This window comes from Mauremys mutica, chromosome 2 (genome assembly GCF_020497125.1).
Source record: "Mauremys mutica isolate MM-2020 ecotype Southern chromosome 2, ASM2049712v1, whole genome shotgun sequence".
NCBI lineage: Eukaryota > Metazoa > Chordata > Testudines > Geoemydidae > Mauremys > Mauremys mutica.
Genome location: NC_059073.1, coordinates 62091209 through 62116746, shown reverse-complemented (window position 1 = coordinate 62116746; position 25538 = coordinate 62091209). Strand labels below are relative to the sequence as shown.

At 43.2% G+C, this 25538-nt stretch overlaps 1 protein-coding gene across 5 annotated transcripts in view; it reads left to right on the top strand.

Annotated features, from left to right (window-relative positions):
• The window catches only part of C2H8orf34 (chromosome 2 C8orf34 homolog), a 281523-nt gene that overhangs the window by 108668 nt on the left and 147317 nt on the right, over nucleotides 1–25538 (top strand). For all 5 annotated transcript variants that reach the window (XM_045002946.1, XM_045002944.1, XM_045002945.1 and 2 more), the window contains exon 7: nucleotides 2088–2254. In XM_045002946.1, the coding sequence (XP_044858881.1) occupies nucleotides 2088–2254 (167 nt within the window). The remainder of the gene's footprint in view (nucleotides 1–2087; nucleotides 2255–25538) is intronic.

Below are 25538 nucleotides of genomic sequence, written 5' to 3'. Positions count from 1 at the left end.
CCACTCAGATGTCACAAATATGTGCTTTCTTGGTGTGGTTTGGTACTTAAGTGCCTACATAGTAGGATATCATGCAATTATCCAGAAACAAGGAGACCAGTGCAGAAAATCTCCAAAAATTTAAAATTCATATGCCTAAGCCTGCGGTTTAATTTCTATAAAAAACTGTTTGCCTCATGCATGATTTCCCTGACTTGAGATATAGTTACTGTGTCACCTATATTATGCAATATTAAATATATATTGTCAAAAGGAGAAGATTTGCTTTAGTGTTCAGTCAATTACACTGACTTATGTTGTGGTTAATTATTTGTATTACAATAGTGCTCAGAGGCCCCAACCAAGTTTGGGAGGCCCTGTTATGCTAGGTACTGTACCTAGTCCTAGTAAAAGATAGTCCTTCTCCTCTTTGAGCTAACAGTTTCAATAGACAAGACAGAAAATGGTGGGAGGGGAAGCTGAAGTACATCTACAGTGCAATAAAAAAAATCCATGATACGGAGTATCAGAGCTTGAATCAGCTGTCTTGGGCTGTGGGGCTAAAAATTGCAATGTAGACATTTGGGCTCAGGCTGAAGCCAGGGCTCTGAAACGCTCCCCACTCATGGGGTTTCAGAGCTCAGGCTTCAGCCCAAGCCCGAATGTCTACATTGCTATTTTTAGCCCCACAGCCCAAGACATCTGATTCAAGCTCTGATACTCCGGACCAGCTGCAGCTCTGCTGTGGGTCTTTTATTGATGTGTAGACATACCCTTAGAGGTGAAGCACCTAATTCCAAATGATTTTCAGTGGAGCCTAGGCTCCTGTGATAGGGAAGCTTTTGAAACAGGACTGAGGGTTCCAAATCTTTGAAAATTTTACCCCAAATGATTCATCCATGGTTATATAGCTAGGAATAGTCTCCTGAGACATACAAAATAGGAAATGAGTGCTTAGGAAGGAGTACTGCAGAAAGGGATCTAGGGATCATAGTGGATCACAAGCTAAATATGAGTCAACAGTGTAATACTGTTGCCAAAAAAGCAGACATAATTCTGGGATGTATTAGCAGGAGTGTTGTAAGCAAGACACGAGAAGTAATTCTTCCGCTCTATTCCGTGCTGATTAGGCCTCCACTGGATTATTGTGTTTGTGTCCAGTTCTGGGCACCACATTTTAGGAAAGGTGTGGACAAATTAGAGAAAGTCCAGAGAAGAGCAACAAAAATTATTAAAGGTCTAGAAAACATGACCTACAAGGGAAGAGTGAAAAAAATGGGTTTGTTTAGTCTGGAGAAGAGAAGCCTGAAAGGGGACATAACAGTTTTCAAGTACATACAAGGTTGTTACAAGGAGGAGGGAGAAAAATTATTCTCCCTAATCTTTGAGGATAGGACAAGAAGCAATGGGCTTAAATTGTAGAAAGGGCGGTATGGGTTAGATATTAGGAAATACTTCCTAACTGTCAGGGTGGTTAAGCACTGGAATAAGTTACCCAGAGAAGTTGTGAAATCTTTTTTTAAGGTCAGGTTAGACAAACATCTGTCAGTGATGGTATAATACTTAGCCTTGCCATGTGTGCAGGGAACTGGACTAGAAGACCCCTTCCAGTCCTACGAGTCTATGATTCCCACTCTAGTGGCCTAGCCGCAGGATCATACTGCCCCTCCCCAACTGACATTAACCTAAAGTTTTAATATTAAGATCATGATGCAGGGTCCTCAACCTATGTTGTTCAAGAGTTGGGCCTTGCCCCGTGATCTTAATATTGATAGACTAGTCAGACCAATGTTGGAGTGAATTTCAGTCTTTCACTTGCAGTGCCTTACCAACATCTCCTTGATGTTTAAATTTGTGATCCGTTAGCTTGAACTCCACAGCTGATTGCAACAGCTACTGCTGCATGTGAGGGGAGAGGCAATCTCTCTGGTATTTAAAGAATAAGGCAAAAATTCTGTATGGATGTTTATAATTGCAGAAGAAACTGAAAATAATTAGTCTATTAATTAAATGGTTTCATTTGCTCATTTGAATTAAATGGCTGCTGTAAAGGTACTTTTTTGTAGAGAGAGTAACAGTAAAAGGAGGTTATGATTTCCCCCATCCAGTTTAAAGATGGAGCCAAAGACGAAAGGATTAAAACAGCAACAGCAGCAACATAAGAAGCTACTGGCTGCCATGCTTTCCCAGGACTCTTTTGATTCTGTTCAAAGCACAGCTCCCTCAGTGACAGAAGAAGATATTGACAATGAAGATGATGCAATGGAACTGCTAGGTAATTGACAAAGTTAATTCACGCAAGTATTTTGTCCATACTGTTTCCAATATTATATAAAGTATAACAAGATAGAGCCAAATTCTGCTTTCTGGAATGCAGATGTAAATCTGCAGATGCATAGAAGTTAGAGTTATTGCAGACTTGCATCAATAACTTAAAAATACTGTATATATAGGAGAGAAATACTCACTCTACGTCTAAATAAGGGAGCACTCTAGCTGCAACAGTCCATTGTAAAATACCAAAGGTCTCAGGTGTGTAAGATAAGGTAATTTCTTTCATTTTCTCTTCCTAAAAAACATTTGAAAGCTTTCATCGATAGAGGTAGGTACAAGATACAGTGGACAAGTCTGCTTTACATACTTTCTCTGGTTAATTTTTACCCAGTCAGATCCCAATCCTATCTTCAGTGGGGATTTTGTCTGAGTAATGACATAGTCTAGCTAGCTGCAAATAGAGAGAAAAATGTAAATTTGACTTACTGCACTGGTTTTAATTATACTTTTCAAGTAGACTGGATTGTGTTTTAAATGATATTTTAGGAATCTGTGTCCTTAGCAGGGGCACTGGAACTGCAGGGTGGGGCAGGGGGCCATGGCCCCACAACTTTTTATGTGCCTTAAGGGTGAGCGATGGGGAGAGGGGGCAGAGATGAGAGAGCAGGGGGAGGGGCCCTTGCTCAGGCAACAGGGCCGGGGTCCCCCGCTTCTAGGGAGTTTCTGGCACTCCTGGTCCTTAATACATCCCCTCTCCCTTTCTGGAGTTATTTACCATCAATCAAGTGAAAGAAGGGTATAATACAAGAGTTAGTTACTCTCTTCCTTCCATTTTTTAAAATGCTCTAGCTTGAAATGGTCAAAAGGAACCATTGTCTTCAATATTTCTATATGCTTCATTTTACATTATAGAACTTTTATGAGGGATCCGAGTACATGAATAATGTTACCTTTTAAGGATAGCTCAATCTTATATTTTAAAAGCACTATAATGAATTATTTATTTAGGAAAAAATCTGAGCTACAGAATAAAGCACAGAAAATAAAAGGACAAGCAGCACTTTATTCTATAGACTGGCTCCATGATTACATGATTGCTGTATAAATTATGTTGCAGTTATTTAGTTTTTACATTGTGCACATTGCATGGTAATTTAATGTATAATTCCCATGTACTGTAATTTCTAGTTTTGATATCATTGTACTATTTTAATTTACAAGGGAGTCAGTATTAATGGGCTTGATTACCCCAGCTCAAGGAAAACAACACAGGAATGGGCTAGGCACATTGTGGTATTTCCACCAAATCATTCTATTGTGGATGTGGATTTCTGCTCCATGGAATGGGTAGGTGGTTCCAGCACTTGTGTTGTGTTGTGAAGGATCTGCTGAAGGGTAAGTATGATACTTGGATAGATACAGCATATAATGAAGTAAACACTCAGAGAAACAGAAAATCCTTAAAATGAAGAACTAGATAAAGCTTTTAGCATCAGGTTGTACATTTTTGTGACTTTCCTATGGAAGGTATTTATTCCCCATTTCATATATGCTCGAACTACAGAAGCACTTTTAATTCAGGATTCTGTATTTTGTTTTAGGCATTTTTATGCATAAAATGCATACATTTTAGTTACATTGGTATTTGATTGAAATGCTTTATTGTTAATTATATATACACTGAAACTTCATGAATCTTGGAAGCACATAATAAAACACAAATCATCTGCCAATTGGTGGGAGAAGACTTTTCTTTGGCATTCATACAGTGTTAGGTATACTTTTTAAAAAAAATATTTCTTTTCTATAATAGCCCTGTTACCTCAACAAACCCAATTCACCATTGATAGGGCCTGATCATCTTGTTAGTTGGCTTGGGAGACGCATAAATCAATCACCTTGCAGGATCAAAGTGATAGAGGGAGAGTTTTGAAACAATGGTTCCATATTCCTTATACCAGCTTTCTGTTTTAATTCTTATTTTGTGTTGACAGTACAAGTTTTAGATTAAATATAAATGTAGGGATTACATTGCTGCAGAATTGCTCAAACTTTGGGACTGAAAAATGTCATGCTGTAAAAAGCATCTTATTTTCTTTTGAAGCTAACAGCACAGAGTTTAAATTTCCATCAGCAAACATAAGTATTTTTCATTGCTGTATTTTCCAAATCAGTGACTGTACAATAACAGGAGTGAATTTTTATATTATATAGTGTATTAATCCATTAATCCAAAAAGCTTTAATGCTTTTTACACATCTAGCATAGCACCTTTCCAAGCATGGTTTTCTGCCATCATTCAGTTCCAAAACATAGTTTCATATAACTGACGTATTCCCTTTACAATTCATTCTTTGTTGCTTATTTAAGCTCTTCACAAAAATTACAAAACCTTATGCCCCACAGTTTGCATCTTGGAAGAACAACTTCTACTACTAGTAATAAATTACTTAAATCAATATCCTGTTTATAATGTAGCTTTTCAGCTGGACAGTTGGTGACCAGAACAAAGGATCAGTATTTACTCATTCAAAACTCTCATTGAAGTCTGAGAATTTTGACAGAATGAACTCTGCAGGATTTGGCTTAAACTTTCTAAATATGGATTGGCTGAGATAAAGAATCTTATTATTCAAATGTACTGGTCTTCATTTACACATGGTTAGTAAAGTACGAGATTATTTGTTACCCCAAGAACATACTGAAGGATCCCAGAGTAGCCCTTCTATTGCTTACTTCCAGGTTCTCAAAACGTTGGCCTAATAATCTGTTCCTGCAAGGTGAAAGGAGGGGGCTTGCCCTTGTAGAATTGCTTGGGTTTACCAAGGGTCTCCTTATGCCCTTCAGGAAGCTTTCCAGAACAGAATAGATCTGGTCACACCTGGGAGGATACAGATACAGCCCTCTGCTCAAAGGATTGACACCGAGGCGATACTTTTCCAAAACAAAGTGTTTTCTTTATTTAGTATAACCAATCTTTCCTAATACAATTAATCTAAAGCTAAATTAAAACATAAACATAAGTCCCTTAGTACAGATATACAAGCTAAAGCACCCAATACTGTAATGTTATACAGTTGGAATTGCTTAAGTGATTATGTTCTGCACATGGTGATCAGTCACATGCTGGATACTGACAGTAATGTTAATAAACTTTAATCTTTATACATACACACCACAGACACTCATCTTTATTATCCCAAGCATATACATTCATTAACCCTATTTCTATTCTATATCCTATAGTATAGCTAGCATGCTTACGCTCTGTAGGCTTCTCTTCCTCTGTTCTGTCAGGGTCCTTCTGCTCTGTCCCAGCAGCACCGCTGCTGCTGCTGTCACCCTGTGGTTGCGTCTTCTGATTCCTTTGCTCTTTTAGGTTTCTTCTGATCTTTTTTCTGGTTCTCCTTCTCCTGCTCCTGACTTGATCAACTTCTTCCTGCTTGCTCTGTCTTTTGTTTAATTTTTGTTCTGTTCTGATTGGTTATTGTTGAGATGAATCTTAATTCTCAAGCACTTAGAAGTTCCTCTATATGATACTGAGTTTAAAACAAAACAGAACGCACAACAAACTATAAACTAACAATGAGAAACATCTGAAAACTCTGGGATTTGCATAAACATCCAGAAGTTGAAAACAAATGTCCCAAGAGTCATCATGATTTCTCCTACACAATTCCCTCTTCCCACTAGACTACCAGTGGTTGTCATCTTGAGGTTTGGGAGGTACAGCTACAGTGCTGCAGAGGTCTGCTGCCCTTCGTGTGGCATCTTCAGGGTTATCTTTCTCATTTTCTTTACATTTAGGGCTCCCCTATTGTTCCTTGTTCTGTCTCCTTTCGTTACCAATCCCTTTCTTCCAACTGATTATTTGTCCAGGCCTTTTATTCCTTTTCCTTTCCTCTCCCCTAGCTCTGTCCCCAGTGGATTCTGTGCCTTTTGTTCTTCAAAAGATTTTGAACCCCCCTTCAAATGGATTTTGTCCTCAACTCTCTTACCATTTGTTCCATTTGTTCTCTGCATTTTAGCCAATTTTTATTGTGCACAGAAACCTTCAGCATAGGACAGAAGAGTGGCTGGAGCTCTTAGGCCAGCTGTACCCTCTATCAGCAGTGGAAATCTCTAACTGGATTTCATGTTCTGCATAGCAGTGAAGGCTGGCATTATAGCCCTTAGATGACTCAGCCCTTAGCATCACAGTCCTCATTATGTTGGATTGAGATGAATTTGAAAAATTTGGAAATTCCCAGTAGGACTGGGAGTTTTAGCAGCCATGCAAATAAAATGATGTATGTTCTCATGTTTTCTACATGGATAGTCTGTATTAAACCTTATACACAGACATCCAAAACAAGAGCACTTCTGTTTCTATACAGACCTTTGTTAGGCTTCAAATGACAAATTGCGTGTGAAAAAGTCATCCACTTTTGACCAGTTCTGTTTGTCTAGAATCCCTCCCATCCCCCCTTTTTACAGAATCATAGATTATTAGGATTGGAAGGGACCTCAGGAGATCATCTAGTCCAACCCCCTGCTCAAAGCAGGACCAATCCCCAAATGGCCCCCTCAAGGATTGAATTCACAACCCTGGGTTTAGTAGATTTCATCAATTCTTAGCCTTTTCAATTCACTTTTATCACAGTGGGCAGTATATCACCCTAGATGCTCAAACCATTATTAATTATTAGAAAAGCCTCTCATTAGTGAAAATAAAATGCATACATTCTCAGGCTATTTGTATTGTTGTAGGTTATTTTTGTCCTTGTCATACTAGGACCCCATTGTGCTAGGTACTGTGCCAATGCATAAATATACTGTGTTACCAAGGGTGATAAAAAGAATTAACAAAATACACCATTGGCTGAAAAATAACTAAGTCCCAATGCTGCATTGATAGCCAAGTGGATGTACCCTTGTTCTCACATGGAAACCCATAGGGTCCACCTGTGCAGATCCAATTGCAAGATCTGACCTTAACGTTGGACCATAATTATTCGTGTTATTAAGGGACGTTAAAAAAAAACCTAGTACCTGATTTTGAGAAGCTGTAAAGAGACAAGCAAGGTTGTGAAATTTGAAAGGAATTTTTATTTAAAGTTCATAATTTTGGATATTTTAAGTTTTTTTTATCTGTTCTATAGCCTAGAGTAAGGAGCTTGATGCAACTAACAACTGCCATTAAATCTTTAGGCTTTTTTGCTGTTTAATTAAATAAATTAAGTGTTATGACTTGGATCAAGCAATTAATAAAGCAAATAGTGATCTTTTTATGCTAATGTGGTCTGTATGTAAATGGCTAAGATGGGTAAATCAGTGGGGGGTCATTAATCTTTTGGTTCATGTGAAAAGGAGTAAGGTGAGAGAACATCTCAAAATATAATTTGACCTTGTATAGTATTTCACTGTAATCTGAACTATTCAATACTATTCAATGTAGTATTATTATCACCTGGCACCAATACATTAGGTTGCAAGACTGGTGTTTAAAGGTATGCCATCCACTTGAAATCTAGTCCATTTTTTAAAAAGGGGTTAAGTAATTTCGGGTATTAAATCTTTCACTGAGTACCTCTGTGAATATTTGAGATTTAACAACTGCCTTTTCCCATTTTTTTTCTTTTTCCACTAATATGTAAAAAACCTTTAAGGCCGTGATTCTGAAAAGACCCACACACCTGGTTACTTTTATTTATTGTGAGTAGCCCCATTGATTTAAATGGGACTATTCTGGGCTAAAAGTTAAAAGTGCATACAGATTTGCTGGATTGAGGTCTAAAACAGGGGACACTAATGAGTAGCTTTATCCAAAAAGTTCATTGAATTCAATAGGAATCTTTCTCTTGACTTGAGTGGGCCTTGCCTCAGGCACTAGCTGCTTATATAGGGGAGACAGTGAAAGTGACTATATACAAAGTACAATGGAAAAAAAAATTGAGAAAAAGTATGTTTTCTCTATCTTTCAGTTATAGTAATCTTAAATGTTGCTTGTAATAACAGTAGGTAAATTCAGATGTACGACTGAGTTGCATGTGTCCCTCTACTGAGTTAAGAACTCTGTCTTTTGGGTAAGAAACTGTAAGCTTTAGAATAAATGTATTTATTTAGATTGTAATTTACTGCAACATTGCAATTCGCTCACTGAATCATTTCTGGGTTGATACATTAAAATGGATTGATACTGAGGTTGAATGTTCTGCAAGATATTGGGGCGAGGGGAGGAAAAAAGGGAAAAGAAGAAAATCAACAAGCTTTCTTGGTAGCTAAAGTTCTTAGATTTTCTTGAGCTGAAATGAATTATGCATGAGTTGATAAGGTGGAGAACAATGAAGATGATTGATTTTTCCAAACACCAAAGCTTTTTTTTTTTAAACATTTTTTGACAAGGAAGAGTAAAATAACTGCAAGATCAGGTTGCTTCTGTACTCCTTAGATAGAAATCCTGCATCTTGGCAGGGGATTAGACTAGATGACCCATGCGGTCCCTTCTAATCCTATGATTCTAACTCAAATCCTGAATTGCATGTGCTTTCACTTTGCTTGATAGTATTCAGTTTATCTCAGGGATTTTATAAGGCACCAATTCATGTGATATTTAAATCTCATAAGTTAATATCAATGACTTCCAACTGGCTGTGATAGTACCAGGGATCAGTAGTGGGCAGGGAGTTCTGCAGAAAAGATAATACCGCCAGGGGCTCCCGCCCCCCCCTTTTTTGGGGGGGGGCATCACCATGATGGGGGAGGATGTGGTTCTTGCAGCCAATTCAGTACTGCTCCGAGTCTCAATCCATCTCCTCACACCCCATGACTGCTCTCCATGAAGTTGGGGAAAATGTGCAGAATTTGCATGGGGATGATCTGGTCTTATACATTCAAGGGTTACTTCTTATGTCAAACTGATTCTTTCTTTCATGAAATTCCCGTCCTTGAATACCTGCCTTTTCATCGCTATCTCCTTGCAGGGTTCATGCTTTTTCGTCATCTCCTCTTGGCCTAAACAGATCTTGCTAAATACGTTTGTACTTTTTCAAAGAACCATTATGACATTTACCCATTTTGGTACTCCTGTCTTTAAGATCTGCAGGTGAAGACTATGCATGGAAAAATGCAAACTTTGCCGGTAAATTTCATTAAAATCTTTGCAAAGATTGTCATTTTGAAGATTTTTTTTTCCTGTGAGCATCTTCATTACAACTCTTGTTGTATGGCAAAGACCTGAAAAGTTTCAGAAATCATCAGATAGGAGAGTTGCAGTTGTTTTCAGTTCTCAAAGTCAATTTGTTCTTTTTTTTCAGGTTAGTGGTAAAATTCAGCTTCTTAGTCTATATATTCAGGTTTGCAGGTTCTCTTTAAACTGGAATCTTTATTTCCATATACTGTGGAGGTTTGTGCTATTTTGGAACAGACTTCTCTAAAATTGTTCACGACTTTTGGAAGAGATACTATTGAAGGTATTGTTCAGATTAATAAGAACTTGATTTATTTTTCTATATGTCTAATACTTCTTATGTCTCAACTTCTTTTAAGGAATGTAAAGGTGCACACAGCTGGAAGATAATTCTAATTGAATTACAAAAGCTGAAATAAGTGCAGTCAAGTTTTAGGATATACAGTTACATGAAAGACCAGTGAACTTGCAATCTCTAGATGACATGACATCTCTGCATGAAATCTCTAAATGTTTTGGTTTAATTAGCAGTAGTAGCTAGTACTATTTTAAGTTTCTTTTGAAGTAAATAATTTTAATTGCAATCAATAATTTGTGCTATCATCTAAGGTTACTGTAACACTTTCTCTAACGCTGTTGTCTTTCACAACTAGTTCAATAACTCCTTGCTTAACATTTTAGTTATGTTCCTGAAAAATGCAACTTTAAGCAAAACAATGTTAAGCAAATCCAGTTTCCTCATAAGAATTAATGTAAATGGGGGGGTTAGGTTCCAGGGAATTTTTTTTCGCCAGACAAAAACCTCTCTTTCATATATGAACACATGTGTGCACACATACAGTATAAGTTTTAAATAATTAAATACTGTATGTAGCAATGATGATTGTGAAGCTTGGTTGAGGTGGTGAAGTTAGGAGGTGGGATATTTCCCGGGGAATGCCTTACTGCTAAATGATGAACTAGCATTCGGCTAAGCCCTCAAGGGTTAACACGTTGTTAATGTAGCCTCACACTCTACCAGGTGTCTGTTACAGCTCCATTTTGTTCTTACAGCTGTCCCCTTACTCCATTTTGTTCTTGTTTTCCTCCTGTGGCCGCCCCTCCCTGGCTGTTAAGTTGTTTACCAGGGCCTCTGCCCTTCTCAAAGGGAGGGTCCCTTAAGTTGTCTAACCAGAGCCATTGCCCTTCTCAAAGGAATGGCCACTTATGCTAAGTGGGACCACTGCCCTGTTCAAAGGGTTAGTCCTGTTATCACCTTGTTAAAACCTGGGCTTGGTGTAGGGTGGCCACTGTCCAGAGCTGCAAGACCTATTGTGTTTTTAAGATCCTGGGCATGAGTCATACCTCTGGGCTCAGGGCTAGTCCAAACATGCCTCTGTGGCTACCTGCAGTTTTTCCCTGCCTGTTCTCCTCCCTGTGAGAAGGGGAACCAATCAGAGTTACTGGCGGGAAGCTGCCAGGGTTTGCCTTTAAAAACAGACATTTTTTGAACAGACTTCAGAAAGGTTCTTGCATTGCTGCCTGGTCTGATCAACCAGGGGTTCTGGGGGTCCTTTCTCCGCTCTCGTTTTATTTTTGAGTGTACCCCCGTTTTTGAACCCCCCCCCATGAAGAACGAATTGCTGCCTGAGAGATCTCCTGATTATCAAGACTGTACCGAGCCTTCTGATGTGCTTGCTGTTTCTGCCTCTGCTGCTGCCTTGGGGGATGGTAAGAATCCCTCTGTGAAACTTTCTATACTTTTATTTTATTATTTTAGCTGCTGGCTCTGTCTCCCCAGCACACAGATTCAAGCTAAACCTTGGTTTGTGTTTTAAAACCTCTCTCTTAAACCCCGTGGCACCCTGCCACTGAAAATAAGTTTGTGCTGCTGCTAAGTTCTGCTCCTGTGGGCTTTGCCTTGGACTGTTTTCAGCTGTATCCACTGCTGCAGTCACCCCCCACCCCCTCTTTGGAGCTGTGTCCTGGACACACATCACTCAGCCCTCTAGAACTATCCTTAGCATAAGGTGCACCCATTAAGTTAAGTTTAGCATTATACTTTGTAAGTTAGGCTTAGAGAATTGTTGCATTGTGTTTTAATTTGTGTAGTCTTGGTTAAGTTAGCTCATAGATAAGATTTTGCTGTGTTCTGTATAATTGTAATTGTCTGTCTTCCCACTGCAAACACCCCCCCCCCAGCTTCTCTGTGTCTTTCTACCTTGTTACACTCTCTCTGCTGCTTAAGCTTGCAGCCTGTTTGTTCTGTCTCACTAAATTAAATCTCTAGCATAAAACCCCATTGGTTACTTTCTTCCTCTCTGATACCCCTCACATTCTACATTTACACCACTGTGACACATTTTTACCTAAAATTGTTTGTTATTTAACACATTTTATCCATAACTGTTAGTTGGTTATATGCTGCTGTGACACACCTTTTTACATAGAAATCGCTAGCTACCTGTTACATTTATACCTCAGTGTTAACTGATTACCCACTGTATTGTATCCTACTGTGTTGTACCCCACTATTGAAACCCCCTTACTGTTCACCAAAAAGAAACCCCTCCCCAATTGTCTACCTTAACAACCCCCATACCCCTCACTATTGAATTTTCCCTGTTTTTGCATTTGCTTAATAAAGTTTATTTTGCACCCCACCCGTGTGGTAATTGCTCCCCAAGATCCCATATACCTGCTGGCAGGGACATGGTGTCACGAACAGGATCTTGGGGTAACAATTACTGCCCTCCCTGTCCCTGGAAAGAGGCCAAGACCTCTGGGACAGAGGAAGATCAGACCAACCACCTACAATACCACTTGCTGCAAAGCAAACAGCAGCCTGAGGCCCTAGAATGGGTCTGTACTATTGGCATTGGCCAGAGCTCCAAGGTGTATACCACCCACCTGGGGCTCACTGATGTGGGGTGCCTCTTAACCTGCCACCCCACATTCAGGGCCAGCCCTGCTGATTCCAGCCTCCGGCCAGTCTGCACTAAGGCAGGAGAGCCAGCCGCAGATTCAGATCCCACCCGCCTCTGGAGAGAGGTGGGAAGGGTCATGAAAGCCTGCGGGGGGGCCCCATCTAAGCTCACCCCTGAACCTCGAATTTTGCAGGGATCCCCCACCCACCAGATATTAACAGAACTGGTGCAGAAGCTGGATGAAATTCGAAAGCCCAAGAAACTGTGGCATGACATATATAAGCCCCAAAAGGTAGCCACAGTTACCTATGGGATCCTGGCTCAGGCCCTTGATAAACTAACTGTTTTCCATGGGGCCCTAATGACCTCGGCCAAGGAGGCCACTAGCCAGCTTAGCCAGGAGGGACCACCACTGACCCCTAGCCTGCCCAGTCCCAATAAATCCCCTGAAAAACCACCCCCATATACCCACCCAGAGGCCTCATCTCCCCTCAAGAAAACCCCACTATACCCAGCCCTACCTTCAGCCCCTCTAGAGGCCCAAGCCCATGAACCTGCACCCACTGTCACCTCTGGTGAAGCCCTGCCGGTATCCATCAGTCGTATAAAGATTGATGACAAGGGCAACACCACACAGGTGACAGAACTCCGGCCCCGCTCCAAAGCAGAGATGAAGGAGTTCATCTCAGACACCGCTAGGGGAGCCAATGAGCCGCCACTACTGTGGCTAGGCCGCCTGGCTCTGGAAAATGGACAGAAGTTAGTGGATAGGGAAGAGGCCATAGTATTAGCCAGGACCAGTAGCTGGTCCAAGGGTCTCTCAGGGAGCCTGGTGATATCTAACACTGCATGGCCCCTGACTGCCCCAGCCCTGGCCTTCCTCCATTTACAGCACTCCCTTCAAGGGATCCAAGTCCCCAGAGGAAGCGTCAAGGACATCCCTTCCCTGAGATGTGCCATCGCAGGGGGGTCCATCATGCTGTGGTCCCCTACCCAACACCCTCTTGGACTTACTCAGGCCCAGATTAACCAGGTCAATGCCTTTAGGCATGTTATTCACCCCACCAAGATACCCATAGCCGAAGCTGCCATTGACTTAGCCATGGATAGCAGTACCACCCCTGACACCGGGGCAGTTCTGTGGCTAAGGGGGTATGCTAGGTGCCCCATTGGGCAACTCTATGAAGCCCTCAAGAAAATAAGATGGCCCTCAGCCCAAGCTCTACCCATCAGTCCACCCCACCACATACCAGTACACAACCCAGGTCCCAGTATTCACAGCATTCATTTACAGAACGCAAAATCTTTGGGTTCTTATTGTACAAGGGCCTCACTAAGGAGGTTGTACGTAAGCTCAATAGTGAGCAGCAAAGAGCCTTGGCCATAGCTCTGGGATGGGAGGAGCGCCTAGAACCTTCCCAGCAAAAAAACGGATAGCGGCCGGGTGCTTGGCGGCGGCCAGCACCCGGCCAGGGGACCCCCGTCCCTATTATCCGCTAGTTTTTGACAAAGGTCTTGTCATCCCCTTTTTGCTGGACACGGAGCTTGTCTTGTCATCCCCTCTGCTGCTGCCTTGGGGGATTGTAAGAATCCCTCTGTGAAACTTTCTATACTTTTATTTTATTATTTTAGCTGCTGGCTCTGTCTCCCCAGCACACAGACTCAAGCTAAACCTTGGTCTGTGTCCTAAAACCTCTCTTACACACACCCCCCCCCATCCTGGCTGCTGGCTCTCTCTCCCCAGCACACAGACTCAAGCTAAACCTTGGTCTGTGTCCTAAAACCTCTTACCACCCCCCCATCCTGGCTGCTGGCTCTGTCTCCCCAGCACACAGGATGCAAACACCCCCCCCAGCTTCTCTGTGTCTTTCTACCTTGTTACACTCTCTCTGCTGCTTAAGCTTGCAGCCTGTTTGTTCTGTCTCACTAAATTAAATCTCTAGCATAAAACCCCATTGGTTACTTTCTTCCTCTCTGATACCCCTCACATTCTACATTTACACCACTGTGACACATTTTTACCTAAAATTGTTTGTTATTTAACACATTTTATCCATAACTATTAGTTGGTTATATGCTGCTGTGACACACCTTTTTACATAGAAATCACTAGCTACCTGTTACATTTATACCTCAGTGTTAACTGATTACCCACTGTATTGTATCCTACTGTGTTGTACCCCACTATTGAAACCCCCTTACTGTTCACCAAAAAGAACCCCCCCCAATTGTCTACCTTAACAACCCCCATACCCCTCACTATTGAATTTTCCCTGTTTTTGCATTTGCTTAATAAAGTTTATTTTGCACCCCACCTGTGTGGTAATTGCTCCCCAAGATCCCATATACCTGCTGGCAGGGACACCAGGCAGCACGAATGGAGGGAGAGGAGACAGCATGGCAGACAGAGAGACACACTATATGTGTGAGAGAGAGACGAGCATTTCCCCTTTAAGTACGCTGACCCCACTCTAAGTACATTGCCTTTAAAAAGATCAGGAAGTTGAGACGGCAGCTGTGGCCAGCAAGCTCTCTCTGTCCTGAGTTCTGTCGTGTCTCTGCCCTGCTCTATATGGAGAAAGGGTAAGCGGGGGCAGTAACAGGAGGGAGGGGGACACCCTGACATTAGCCCTCCTCTTTCCCCCTCTGCTGCACAGCAAGCAGGAGACTCCCGGGAGCAGCTCCAAGGCAAAGGGCAGAAGCAGCACATGGCAGTGGGCGAGTGTGATATTATGAGTGTGATATAATATCTCATTGAAAGATGACAGGGCCAGAAAAAGTTAATTAACTCACCTCATAGACTAACCTAACCCATGGGTGAACCTTAAGGACTTGTTAGAAAAATATGTACATAAACAGAACTTTGAAATGCAAGTCTGCATTGTTAAAGATCTCAAGGGTAGATGTTTGCTCAGGTCTTGTGATGTAAGCAAACAAGTTTTGTCTATTGCTATAACTTTAATTCAAAAATCAAAAAAGGAATATTAACATTTGTGATTATACTTGAGTAAAATAGTATTATTGTCTATATGTCTCTTTAAAGGTTGTGGTAACCTGTATCTAAACTGTTTAATGGATAAATTACCCTGTGCTAATTGCCAGGATGTTTGGGAGAAAGAATTAAGCCTATTGTTTTCTCAGGCCAAAAGGCTGCTGGAAATGTATAAGAACCCTGGGACACGATCCTGCTTCATCTCAAATCTGCTTTGGGTTTCAAGAAGGGGAAACTTTAAGCCATAAGAATTAAAATCCCCACTTATTGACTGGAGTCACCCTGAATATGGACATTAAACTATAACCTCTGGACTACTTCTAAAAGGACTTTTGGCAACTACAAGCTCACCTCTACTATGTATCTAAACCTCAAGAATTGAATTCAAGTCTGTATATATATTGATCTTTTAACCAACACTTTCTCTTTTCTTTTTTAATACATTTTAGCTTAGTTAATAAGAATTGGCTAATAGTGTGTATTTTGGGTAGGATCTAAGTTATAATTAAACCTGGATATGTGGCTGATCATTTGGGATTGGAAGAACCTTTCCTTTTATATGATGAGATAAGATGCTCAGTAATCATCATCATATCTAACAGGTGTGTCTGGACGGAGGCCTGAGGCTGGGTACTTTAAGGGAACTGCGTGGTTTGAACTTCTAAGTAACCAGTGAGGTACTATAGAAGCTGTTTTGTGCTGGCTTGGTAAATCTAAGTATTGAAATATCCACCAGCGTCTGGGGTTGGTCTGCCCTGTTTTGTTTGCAGTTCACCCTAATTGAGTGACCTCAGCTGGCTCCCACAGGCAGCACCGTCACAGCAAGGGACAGCTCAACTGCTGGCAATTGATAGCCTGCTGGGCGGCTGCGGAACAGGGAATTTAGGGGAGCGGGGAGCTGATAGGTGGGCTACGAGTCCATCCTGGTTCCAAGCCCCCACCAGCTAGCTGCAATGGGCTGCTCTTCCTGGAAGCAGTGAACAAAGTAGGCGCCTGACAAACATTATTATAAGAGAGCATTGCGCAACTTTAAACAAGCATGTTCCCTAATTGATTAGCAACAAAACAATGTTAACTGAGACAACTTTAAGTGAGGAGTTACAGTACATTCATGCATTGCCTTGCTTATCATTTGGTTTTTGTTAGATGAAAATACTATACTATTTGGTGAAAGACAGGATTAGATTTAAAAAAGGATGTCAACAATTGGATGATTGGTATGAAATCAACAAAATGAAATTCAATAAAGAAAAGTGCAAAATACTCACTTTAGGAAGAAAACATTAAAAGTACAACTACAAAGTGGGGAATAACTGGCTATGAAGTAGTACTGTGGGGTATAGGAATCAAAAATTGAATATGAGCAAGTAACGTAATGGAGTTGCAAAAAACCCTAATATATTAACAGGAGTATTGTATATAAGACATAGGAGTAATTGTTCCACTCTATTCAGTACTGGTGAGGCTTCTACTAGAATATTGTGTCCAGTTTTGAATGCCATAATTTAAGGAAGATATAGACCATTTCGAGAGCATCTGGAAGAGAACAGCAAAAATAAGATGTTTAGAAAACATGATCTAGGAGGAAAGGTTGAAAGAACTGGGCATGGTTAGTCTAGAGAAAAGAATGCTGAAAGGGGATATGCTAAGTCTTCAACAGTGATCAGTTCTCTATAGATATGTCTGCACTGGAACCAAACACCCATCCATGCCAGCTGACTTAAAGTAGGTCTAAGGGGTTGTTTAATTATTGTGTAGAGGTTTGGGCTTGAGCAGGAGCCCAAGGTCTGGGATGCTGCTCCAGCCCAAGTCTGAACATCTATACTGCAATTAAACAGCCCCTTAGCCTCAGCCAAGCAAGCCCATGTCAGCTGGCATGCGCCAGCCACGGGTATCTAATAGCAGTGTAGATATGACCTATGTCCATTGACGGTAAGACAAGAAGTAATTGGCTCATTTTGCAGCAAGGGAGATTCAGGTTAGATATTAGGAAAAACCTTTCCAACTATAAGGGTAGTTAAACTCTGGAATGGGCTAAAAAGGGAGGTTGTGCAATCCTTATCACTGGAGGTTTTAAAGAAGAGGATAGACAAACATCTGTCAGGGATAGTCTAGATCAGGGGTGGGCAAACTTTTTGGCCTGAGGGCCACATCAGGGTTGCACAACTGTATGGAGAGCCAGGTAGGGAAGGCTGTGCCTCCCCAAACAGCCTGGCTCCCGCCCTCTATCTGCCCTCTCCCACTTCCCACCCCCTGACTGCCCCTCTCAGAACTCCCAACCCATCCAACCCCCCCTGCTCCTTGTCCCCTGACCGTGCCCTCCTGGGACCCCCGCCTCCTATCCAACCCCCCTGACTGCCCTGACCTCTATCCACACCCCTGCCCCCTGACTGCCCCCCACAGGACTCCGACCCCCTATCCAACCACCCTCTGCTCCTCGTCCCTTGACCATCCCCTCCCGGGACCCCCCGCCCCTAACTTCCCCCCGGGATCACACCCCCATCCAACCCCCCCATCCCCTGACTGCCCTCCCGACCCTTATCCACATCCCCACCCCTTGTCAGGCCCTCCAGGACTCCCACTCCCAACCCTCCCTGTTCCCCATCCCCTGACCGCACCCCTAAAACCTCCACCCCATCCAACTGCCCCCTCCTCCCTGACTGCCCCCCAGGACCACCTGCTCCCTTACCCAACCCCCCTGCTCACCGCCCCCTTACCAGCAGCAGGAGCTTGCAGCCGTGACACTCGGCCAGAGCCAGCTGCACTCCCCATGCTGCCCAGCGGGAGCAGCAGGCCAGAGCGCAGCCCACATGGTGGCGTGGCGGCGGGGAAAGGGGGACAGCAGGGGAGGGGCCGGGGACTAGGGTCCCTGGCTGGGAACTCAGGGGCTGGACAGGACGGTCCCGCGGGCCATAGTATGCCCATGTCTGGTCTAGATATACTTAATCTTGCCTTGGTATGGGGCGGGGGTGGGAATGACCTCTTGCAGTCCCTTCCAGCTGTATACTTCTGTAATTCTGTGCTTGTGTTCCTCATATTCTGGGTCCCTGACTTGAGACCTTATGGTCTGATTTGAAGAAGTACTGAGCACTCGGAAATGCAGTGGAAGTCAGTGAGAACTGGACTTTGAACATACAAAGTGCTGAAAAAAAAAATCAGATCTTAGGTGTGTCTAATTGGGCACCTAAAATTACTAGATATTTTGAACTTAATTTCTCTGTGCCTCAGTTCCAGGTCTGTAAAATGGGGATTATACTGCCCCTTCATCTCACAAAGGTGTTTTGAAAATATATTTATTAATATTTGTGAAGCCCTCAGATACTATAGTGGTGAGTACCATAGGAAAGGGCATGAAGAAATTAATAATTCTGTCATCAGATCTGGGCTTTTGTAATGTGCAGAAATAAGGCCAAAGGCGCACATTGAACCAAGGAGAAAACAAAATATTGAATACAAATAGCACTGAGTACCATCCATGCTATGTCCTGAATGAGGCAGGGGTCCTGTGGAAAAAATAGTATGTGACCATCAGAGATCCTAGAAATCTATTTGCCATGGAAAAACATGGCTTGGGCTGTCAGCTTAAAAATTTTAAACATATCAATAAAACATTTTGTTTAACAGAGACATTATTTTATTTATATATAATATATAATGTCTCTGTTGAACAAAATGTTGCAGTGGGGGAGGTTTAGGTTGGATATTAGGAAAAACTTTTTCACTAGGAGGGTGGTGAAGACTGGAATGGGTTACCTAGGGAGGTGGTGGAATCGCCTTCCTTAAAGGTTTTTAAGGTCAGGTCTCTGTTGAACAAAATGTTTTATTGATATGTTTCCCCCGCGTCTGTCTCTCTCTCTCTTTCTCTATCTATCTATCTAGTGTGTGGCTAGGGAAACTAAAGTTCAGTGTTCTGTTTCAATTGTGGAAAAACACTGATTTTTTTTTTAATCACTAAAAATTAGGCTCCCTGGGGATCATGCAGTTAATGCTTGTCATAATGCAAATACACAGTACTTAGTTCTGGCATTTCCGAACTTTTGAGTGTTTGACTTGGTGTCCTTAATGTTTTTAACAGCTTTTTTTGTGTGTAATTAGATTTAATCTATCTATTATAGCTGTGTATCTAGAAAAGCCAATAATTCAGCACAGGACTGATCAGAAATGAACATTTTAAAGTAATATTTATACTAGTTTTAAAACATCTGCTTCTACAGGGACTGATGCAAAGCCCACTAACATCAATAGGAGTCTTTCCACTGACTTAAATGGGCTTTGGATCAGACTCAGAGTAAAATCCCTCCCCTCTAGCCATTGTTTCATTGACTTAGTCATATATAACAAATTGTTTTTGTTCTTTAAAGTTGAAGCCTAGGTTATTTCCACTTACTACGCTCTGTTTTATAATTGTCCCCTTACCCGTTTATATTTTTGTTCTTCCTCAGCCATCATAAAAATATCCATTTTAGGCAAATAATCTTATGCAGGGAACCAGATAACTTTCTCTGCAGGGGAGTGGCTACATTAGAGAAGAAATGGCCCATTTCATTGTTCATTAATCAGAGGTTATCCTGAGCTTGATCATTTAAGGCTTAACAGCAAAAACAAAAACTACTTTTAAAAATGATCTTGTCAGTGATAAGTGCAGTTTAGAAGGAGTCACTAAACTCCATTTACTTCCTAATAATTGATAAATTCCAGATGCTTTTTTAAAGAGATTCCACATTAAGCCAAAGAGTGCGTTCTCCCATGCGGTGAGAAAAAAACCCATAAGAGAATGGTGGCAAACCCCACCCCAGAACTAGGTTTATCATGGATTCTTCTGAAATATTCCATTTGAGGGCCTTGTGTCTGCCATGAAAGAAGCAGATACTGGGGCCTCCACAACCTGTGGATCTCTGGGTATCATTCAGAGGGACAGGGCCATCTGCCTGCAGGCCCTGTGCCTCTGCGCTGACTCTGGTGGCCCCCACAGCTCCTTGGCAGTCCATTCAGCTATGGTGCCAGGAACTACCCCTCGGAGGGAAGGGCATTCAATGTGGAGAGAGGCTGTTCTAAAGGTAACAAAATCTAGTTTTCCATCTTGTTCCCCAGGTATCTGAAGCCATTACAATGGTTAAGAAATGACATGGGCTACCGTATTTTCAGCCTGGTGGTGATGACATCCAGCCATATTTTTCTTTCTGTCTGATCCATACAACTCTCCCAAAGTTTTGTAGAGATTTGGACTGGGATAATGGGTGGCTGAGGATCTATGCAGATGATATTAATAGGTTGTGGGGAAACAACCAAAAAATGTGGTGAGGATTGTATCTGCTTGTCATGGGGTATCCACCCCTTTAAGAGGTGTCGGGGCCCAGTCTGCCCATGACTGCCTTTTTAAGGCCCGCCTGCGGCTAACTCACTGCCCCACGTTGATGCTTGTAATTAATTAGTAAACCAGCAGCTGGACCTAGTATGTTGCCCAAGGTCAGTTAGGGAAGGCACTTCCAAGGAGACAGGAAGCTGCTGAGAAGAGGACATCACCGGAAGAGCTCACCAGAGCAGGGAGGTGTGCTCTTAGAGGTTATGCTCTAGGACAGAGGGAACTCTCCATAGATCCCACCACAGCAGTGAGCTTTGGAGGCATTCTTACAGATAGGAGGTTCCTAAAGGGAGAGCTGCAGAAGTCAGGCCTTGTCTGAGCATGACTGGAGTACTGTCATGGATGGATGACTGGACTACTGTCATGGATGGATATAAACTGTTCAGGAAGGACAGGCCGGGCAAAAAGGTGGGGGAGTTGCACTGTATGTAAGAGAGCAGTATGACTTCGGTGTGAAACTGCAGAAAAACCTGAGTCTCTGGATTAAGTTTAGAAGTGTGAGCAACAAGGGTGATGTTGTGGTGGGAGTCTGCTATAGACCACCAGACCAGGGGGATGAGGTGGACGAGGCTTTCTTCTGGCAACTAACAGACGTTACTAGATCACAGGCCCTGGTTCTCATGGGAGACTTCAATCACCCTGGTATCTGCTGCGAGAGCAGTAAAGTGGTGCACAGACAATCCAGGAAGTTTTTGGAAAGTGTAGGGGACAATTTCCTGGTGCAAGTGCTGGAGGAACCAACTAGGGGCAGAACTCTTCTTGACCTGCTGCTCACAAACCAGGAAGAATTAGTAGGGGAAGCAAAAGTGGATGGGAACCTGGGAGGCAGTGACCATGAGATGGTTGAGTTCAGGATCCTGACACAAGGAAGAAAGGAGAGCAGCAGAGTACAGACCCTGGACTTCAGAAAAGCAGACTTTGACTCCCTCAGGGAACTGATGGGCATGATCCCCTGGGAGAATAACATGAGGGGGAAAGGAGTCCAGGAGAGCTGGCTGTATTTTAAAGAATCCTTATTGAGGTTGCAGGAACAAACCATCCCTATGTGTAGAAAGAATAGTAAATATGGCAGGCGACCAGCTTGGCTTAACAGTGAAATCCTTGCTGATCTTAAACATAAAAAAGAAGCTTACAAGAAGTGGAAGATTGGACAAATGACCAAGGAGGAGTAGAAAAATATTGCTCGGGCATGCAGGAGTGAAATCAGGAAAGCCAAATCCCACTTGGAGTTACTCTTAACATCTCTTGCTAGATGCAACAAGAAGGGTTTCTTCAGGTATGTTAGCAACAAGAAGAAAGTCAAGGAAAGTGTGGGCCCCTTACTGAATGAGGAGGCAATGTAGTGACAGAGGATGTGGAAAAAGCTAATGCACTCAAATGCTTTTTTTGCCTCTGTCTTCACGAACCAGGTCAGCTCCCAGACTACTGCACTGGGCAGCATAGCATGGGGAGGAGGTGACCAGCCCTCTGTGGAGAAAGAAGTGGTTCAAGACTATTTAGAAAAGCTGGAGAAGCACAAGTCCATTGGGCTGGATGTGCTGCATCCAGGGGTGCTAAAGGGGGAGGGATAGGTCAGTGGTTTGAGCATTGGCCTGCTACACCCAGGGTTGTGAGTTCAATCCTTGAGGGAGCCATTTGGGGATCTGGGGCAAAAATTGAGGATTGGCCCTGCTTTGAGCAGGCGGTTAGACTAGATGACCTCCTGAGCTCCCTTCCAACCTGATATTCTGTGAAAGGAGTTGGCAGATGTGATTGCAGAGCTATTGGCCATTATCGTTTAAAACTCATGGTGATTGGGGGAGGTCCTGGATGACTGGAAAAAGGCTAATGTGTAGTGCCCATCTTTAAAAAAAGGGAAGGAGGAGGATCCAGGGAACTACAGGCCAGTCAGCCTCACCTCAGTCCCTGGAAAAATCATGGAGCAGGTCCTCAAGAAATCAATTCTGAAGCACTTGGAGGAGGGGAAAGTGATCAGGAACAGTCAGCATGGATACACCAAGGGCATGTCATGCCTGACTAACCTCATTGCCTTCTATGATGAGATAACCGGCTCTGTGAATGAGGGGAAAGCAGTGGATGTGCTATTTCTGGACTTCAGCAAAGCTTTTGCTACGGTCTCCCACAGTATTCTTGCCAGCAAGTTAAAGTAGTATGGGGTGGATGAATGGACTATAAGGTGGATAGAAAGCTGGGTAGATTGTCTGGCTCAACAGGTAGTGATGAATGGCTCCATATCTAGTTGGCAGCCAGTTTCAAGCAGAGTGCCCCAAGGGTCGGTCCTGGGGCTAGTTTTGCTCAATATCTTCATTAATGAGCTGGAGGATGGTGTGGACTGCACTCTCAGCAAGTTTGCAGATGACACAAAACTGAGAAGAGAGGTAGATACGCTGGAGGGTAGGGATAGGATACAGAGGGACCTAGACAACTTAGAGGACTGGGCCAAAAGAAATCTGATGAGGTTCAACAAGGACAAGTGCAGAGACCAGCACTTAAGATGGAAGAATCCCATGCACTTCAACAGACTAAGAACCTAGGCAGCAGTTCTGCAGAAAAGGACCTAGGGGTTACAGTGGACAAGAAGCTGGATATGAGTCAACAGTGTGCCCTTGTTGCCAAGAAGGCTAACGGCATTTTGGGCTGTATAAGTAGGGGCATTGCCAGCAGATTGAGGGACGTGATCATTCCCCTCTATTTGGCACTGGTGAGGCCTCATCTGGAGTACTGTGTCCCACACTACAAGAAGGATATGGCAAAATTGGAAAGAGTCCAGTGGAGGGCAACAAAAATGAGGAGAGGCTGAGGGAACTGGAATTGTTTAGTCTGCAGAAGAGAAGAATGAGGAGGGATTTGATAGCTGCTTTCAGCTACCTGAAAGGGGGTTCCAAAGAGAATGGATCTAGACTGTTCTCAGTGGTAGCAGATGACAGAACAAAGAGTAATGGTCTCAAGTTGCAGTGGGGGAGGTTTAGGTTGGATATTAGGAAAAATTATTTCACTAAGAGGGTGGTGAAGCCTTGGAATGGGTTACCTAGGGAGGTGGTGGAATCTCCTTCCTTAGCGGTTTTTAAGGTCAGGCTTGACAAAGCCCTGGCTGGGATGATTTAGTTGGTAATTGGTCCTGCTTTGATCAGGGGGTTGGACTAGATGACCTCCTGAGGTCCCTTCCAACCCTGATATTCTATGATTCTATGAAAGGGCCTGGACACAAGTGAACAGAGGACTCCGGTGGGAACAAATAATCTAAAACTGACTCTGTCTCCTAGTTAAGGGACTGAGGTAAAGGTTTTACTTATACTTTGTGCTGGCCTTGTCTGTTAATAAACAAGACTCCCTAGAGGAGGTGCTGTTTTATACCTCAAACCTGCTCAGACTTGTTTATATCCCAGGTGAAGGGAAATCAAGGCACACTTATTGCCACACCTGATTGCAAGGGAGCACTTGGGAATGACTTTCACTATGACACTGCTCCTTTAAAACCCCAGTTTATCAAAACATTTAATCACATTCTAAACTTTCCTCATGTGAGTAATCCCATACCTTTTCAGCAAAGCACTTAAGCATGTACGTTGTTGAATAGGGATAGGGTTACTCACATGCTGAAAGCTAAACTCACGAGTAAATCTTTGGTGAATGAGAGCCTAAATGAGCATGTATGCCTGTCATTTGTTACTGGAGCTTGCAATCTGGGAGCATTTCTGGAAGATCATTTAGCAGCAGTCTTGAGGAAGTCCATAGATGGCAACAGTTTTTTGAGCTTGTGATGGGGCGCCTGCAGGGAGGCTCTGCAGGCGCCAATCAGAGAAGGACTGAGGGGAGCAGCCAATCATGGCCAGGCAGGCCCATATAAGAAGGGCTGCAGGGCAGAGATGCTGCAGTCACTCCCTGGAGCTCAAGGAGGGAAGAGGACTGGCAGCCTTGCAGGCTGAAGATAGTAGTACCCTGGACAGAGCAGTGCTGCAAGTAAATACCCAGGGAGCTAAAGGCAACTCCTGGTGAGTTGCAGGGATCTGCAGCCTGATGACCTGAGGCAAGGGCAGAGGGCGCTGGGGCTGTGGGGAAGTGGCCCAGGGAGATCTACTGAAGAATCGGAGGGGGCACTGCAAGCAGTGGCCTTCTACAGGGTCCCCGGGTTGGGACCTGGAGTTGTGGGTGGGTCTGTGTCCCTCCCAACCCCACCCCACTTGCCACTGGGGAAGTGGCTAGACAATAGACTGCAGTCACCACTGATAAGTGGCTGGACAGGGATTGCAGACATGTCCCCCATAAGGGGGAAGCACAGAGTGTGGCATGGCCGGAGGGCTGTGTCACTGAAGAGGACACCACAGTCCTTGGAGTGACACGGGGCCAGGAGCAGAAGAGGTGGTGGGTGGAGGCACCACCAGAGCAGGGTGCACTGGATACCAGAGCTAATTCCCATATTAGCCATGAGGCAGCGTCAGAGTGGTGAGTTGCATCCTGTCACAGAACCTGAATCTTGTTACCATGGTTTGTGGTGCAATCACCACAAAATTAGACAACTGCAATGAGCTCTACATGAGGTTACATCTTAAATCATCTTGGAAATGGAAGCTGGCGCAGAATGTAGTACTGTAGCTCTTAGTTTAATGATGTGCCTCCCTAGAGGAACATGATTTCAGTGCTCCAGTTTCCAAGTAGAGTTTGTGGTGGTGGAGTGGAGGCTTTTGCTTTTGTTTTTGTTGTTTTAGTGGAGCCTAAAAGGCCTTAAGTATCCTGTGACCTGCTTGTGAGGGACTATCTGTCACCCCATAGCATACTGCTGCAACTGTGATCAGTAAGTATGTGAGCTGGAATCCTCTCGGTTTGAGATGGAGCAGGATGTCCTTTGTTGAGGGATCC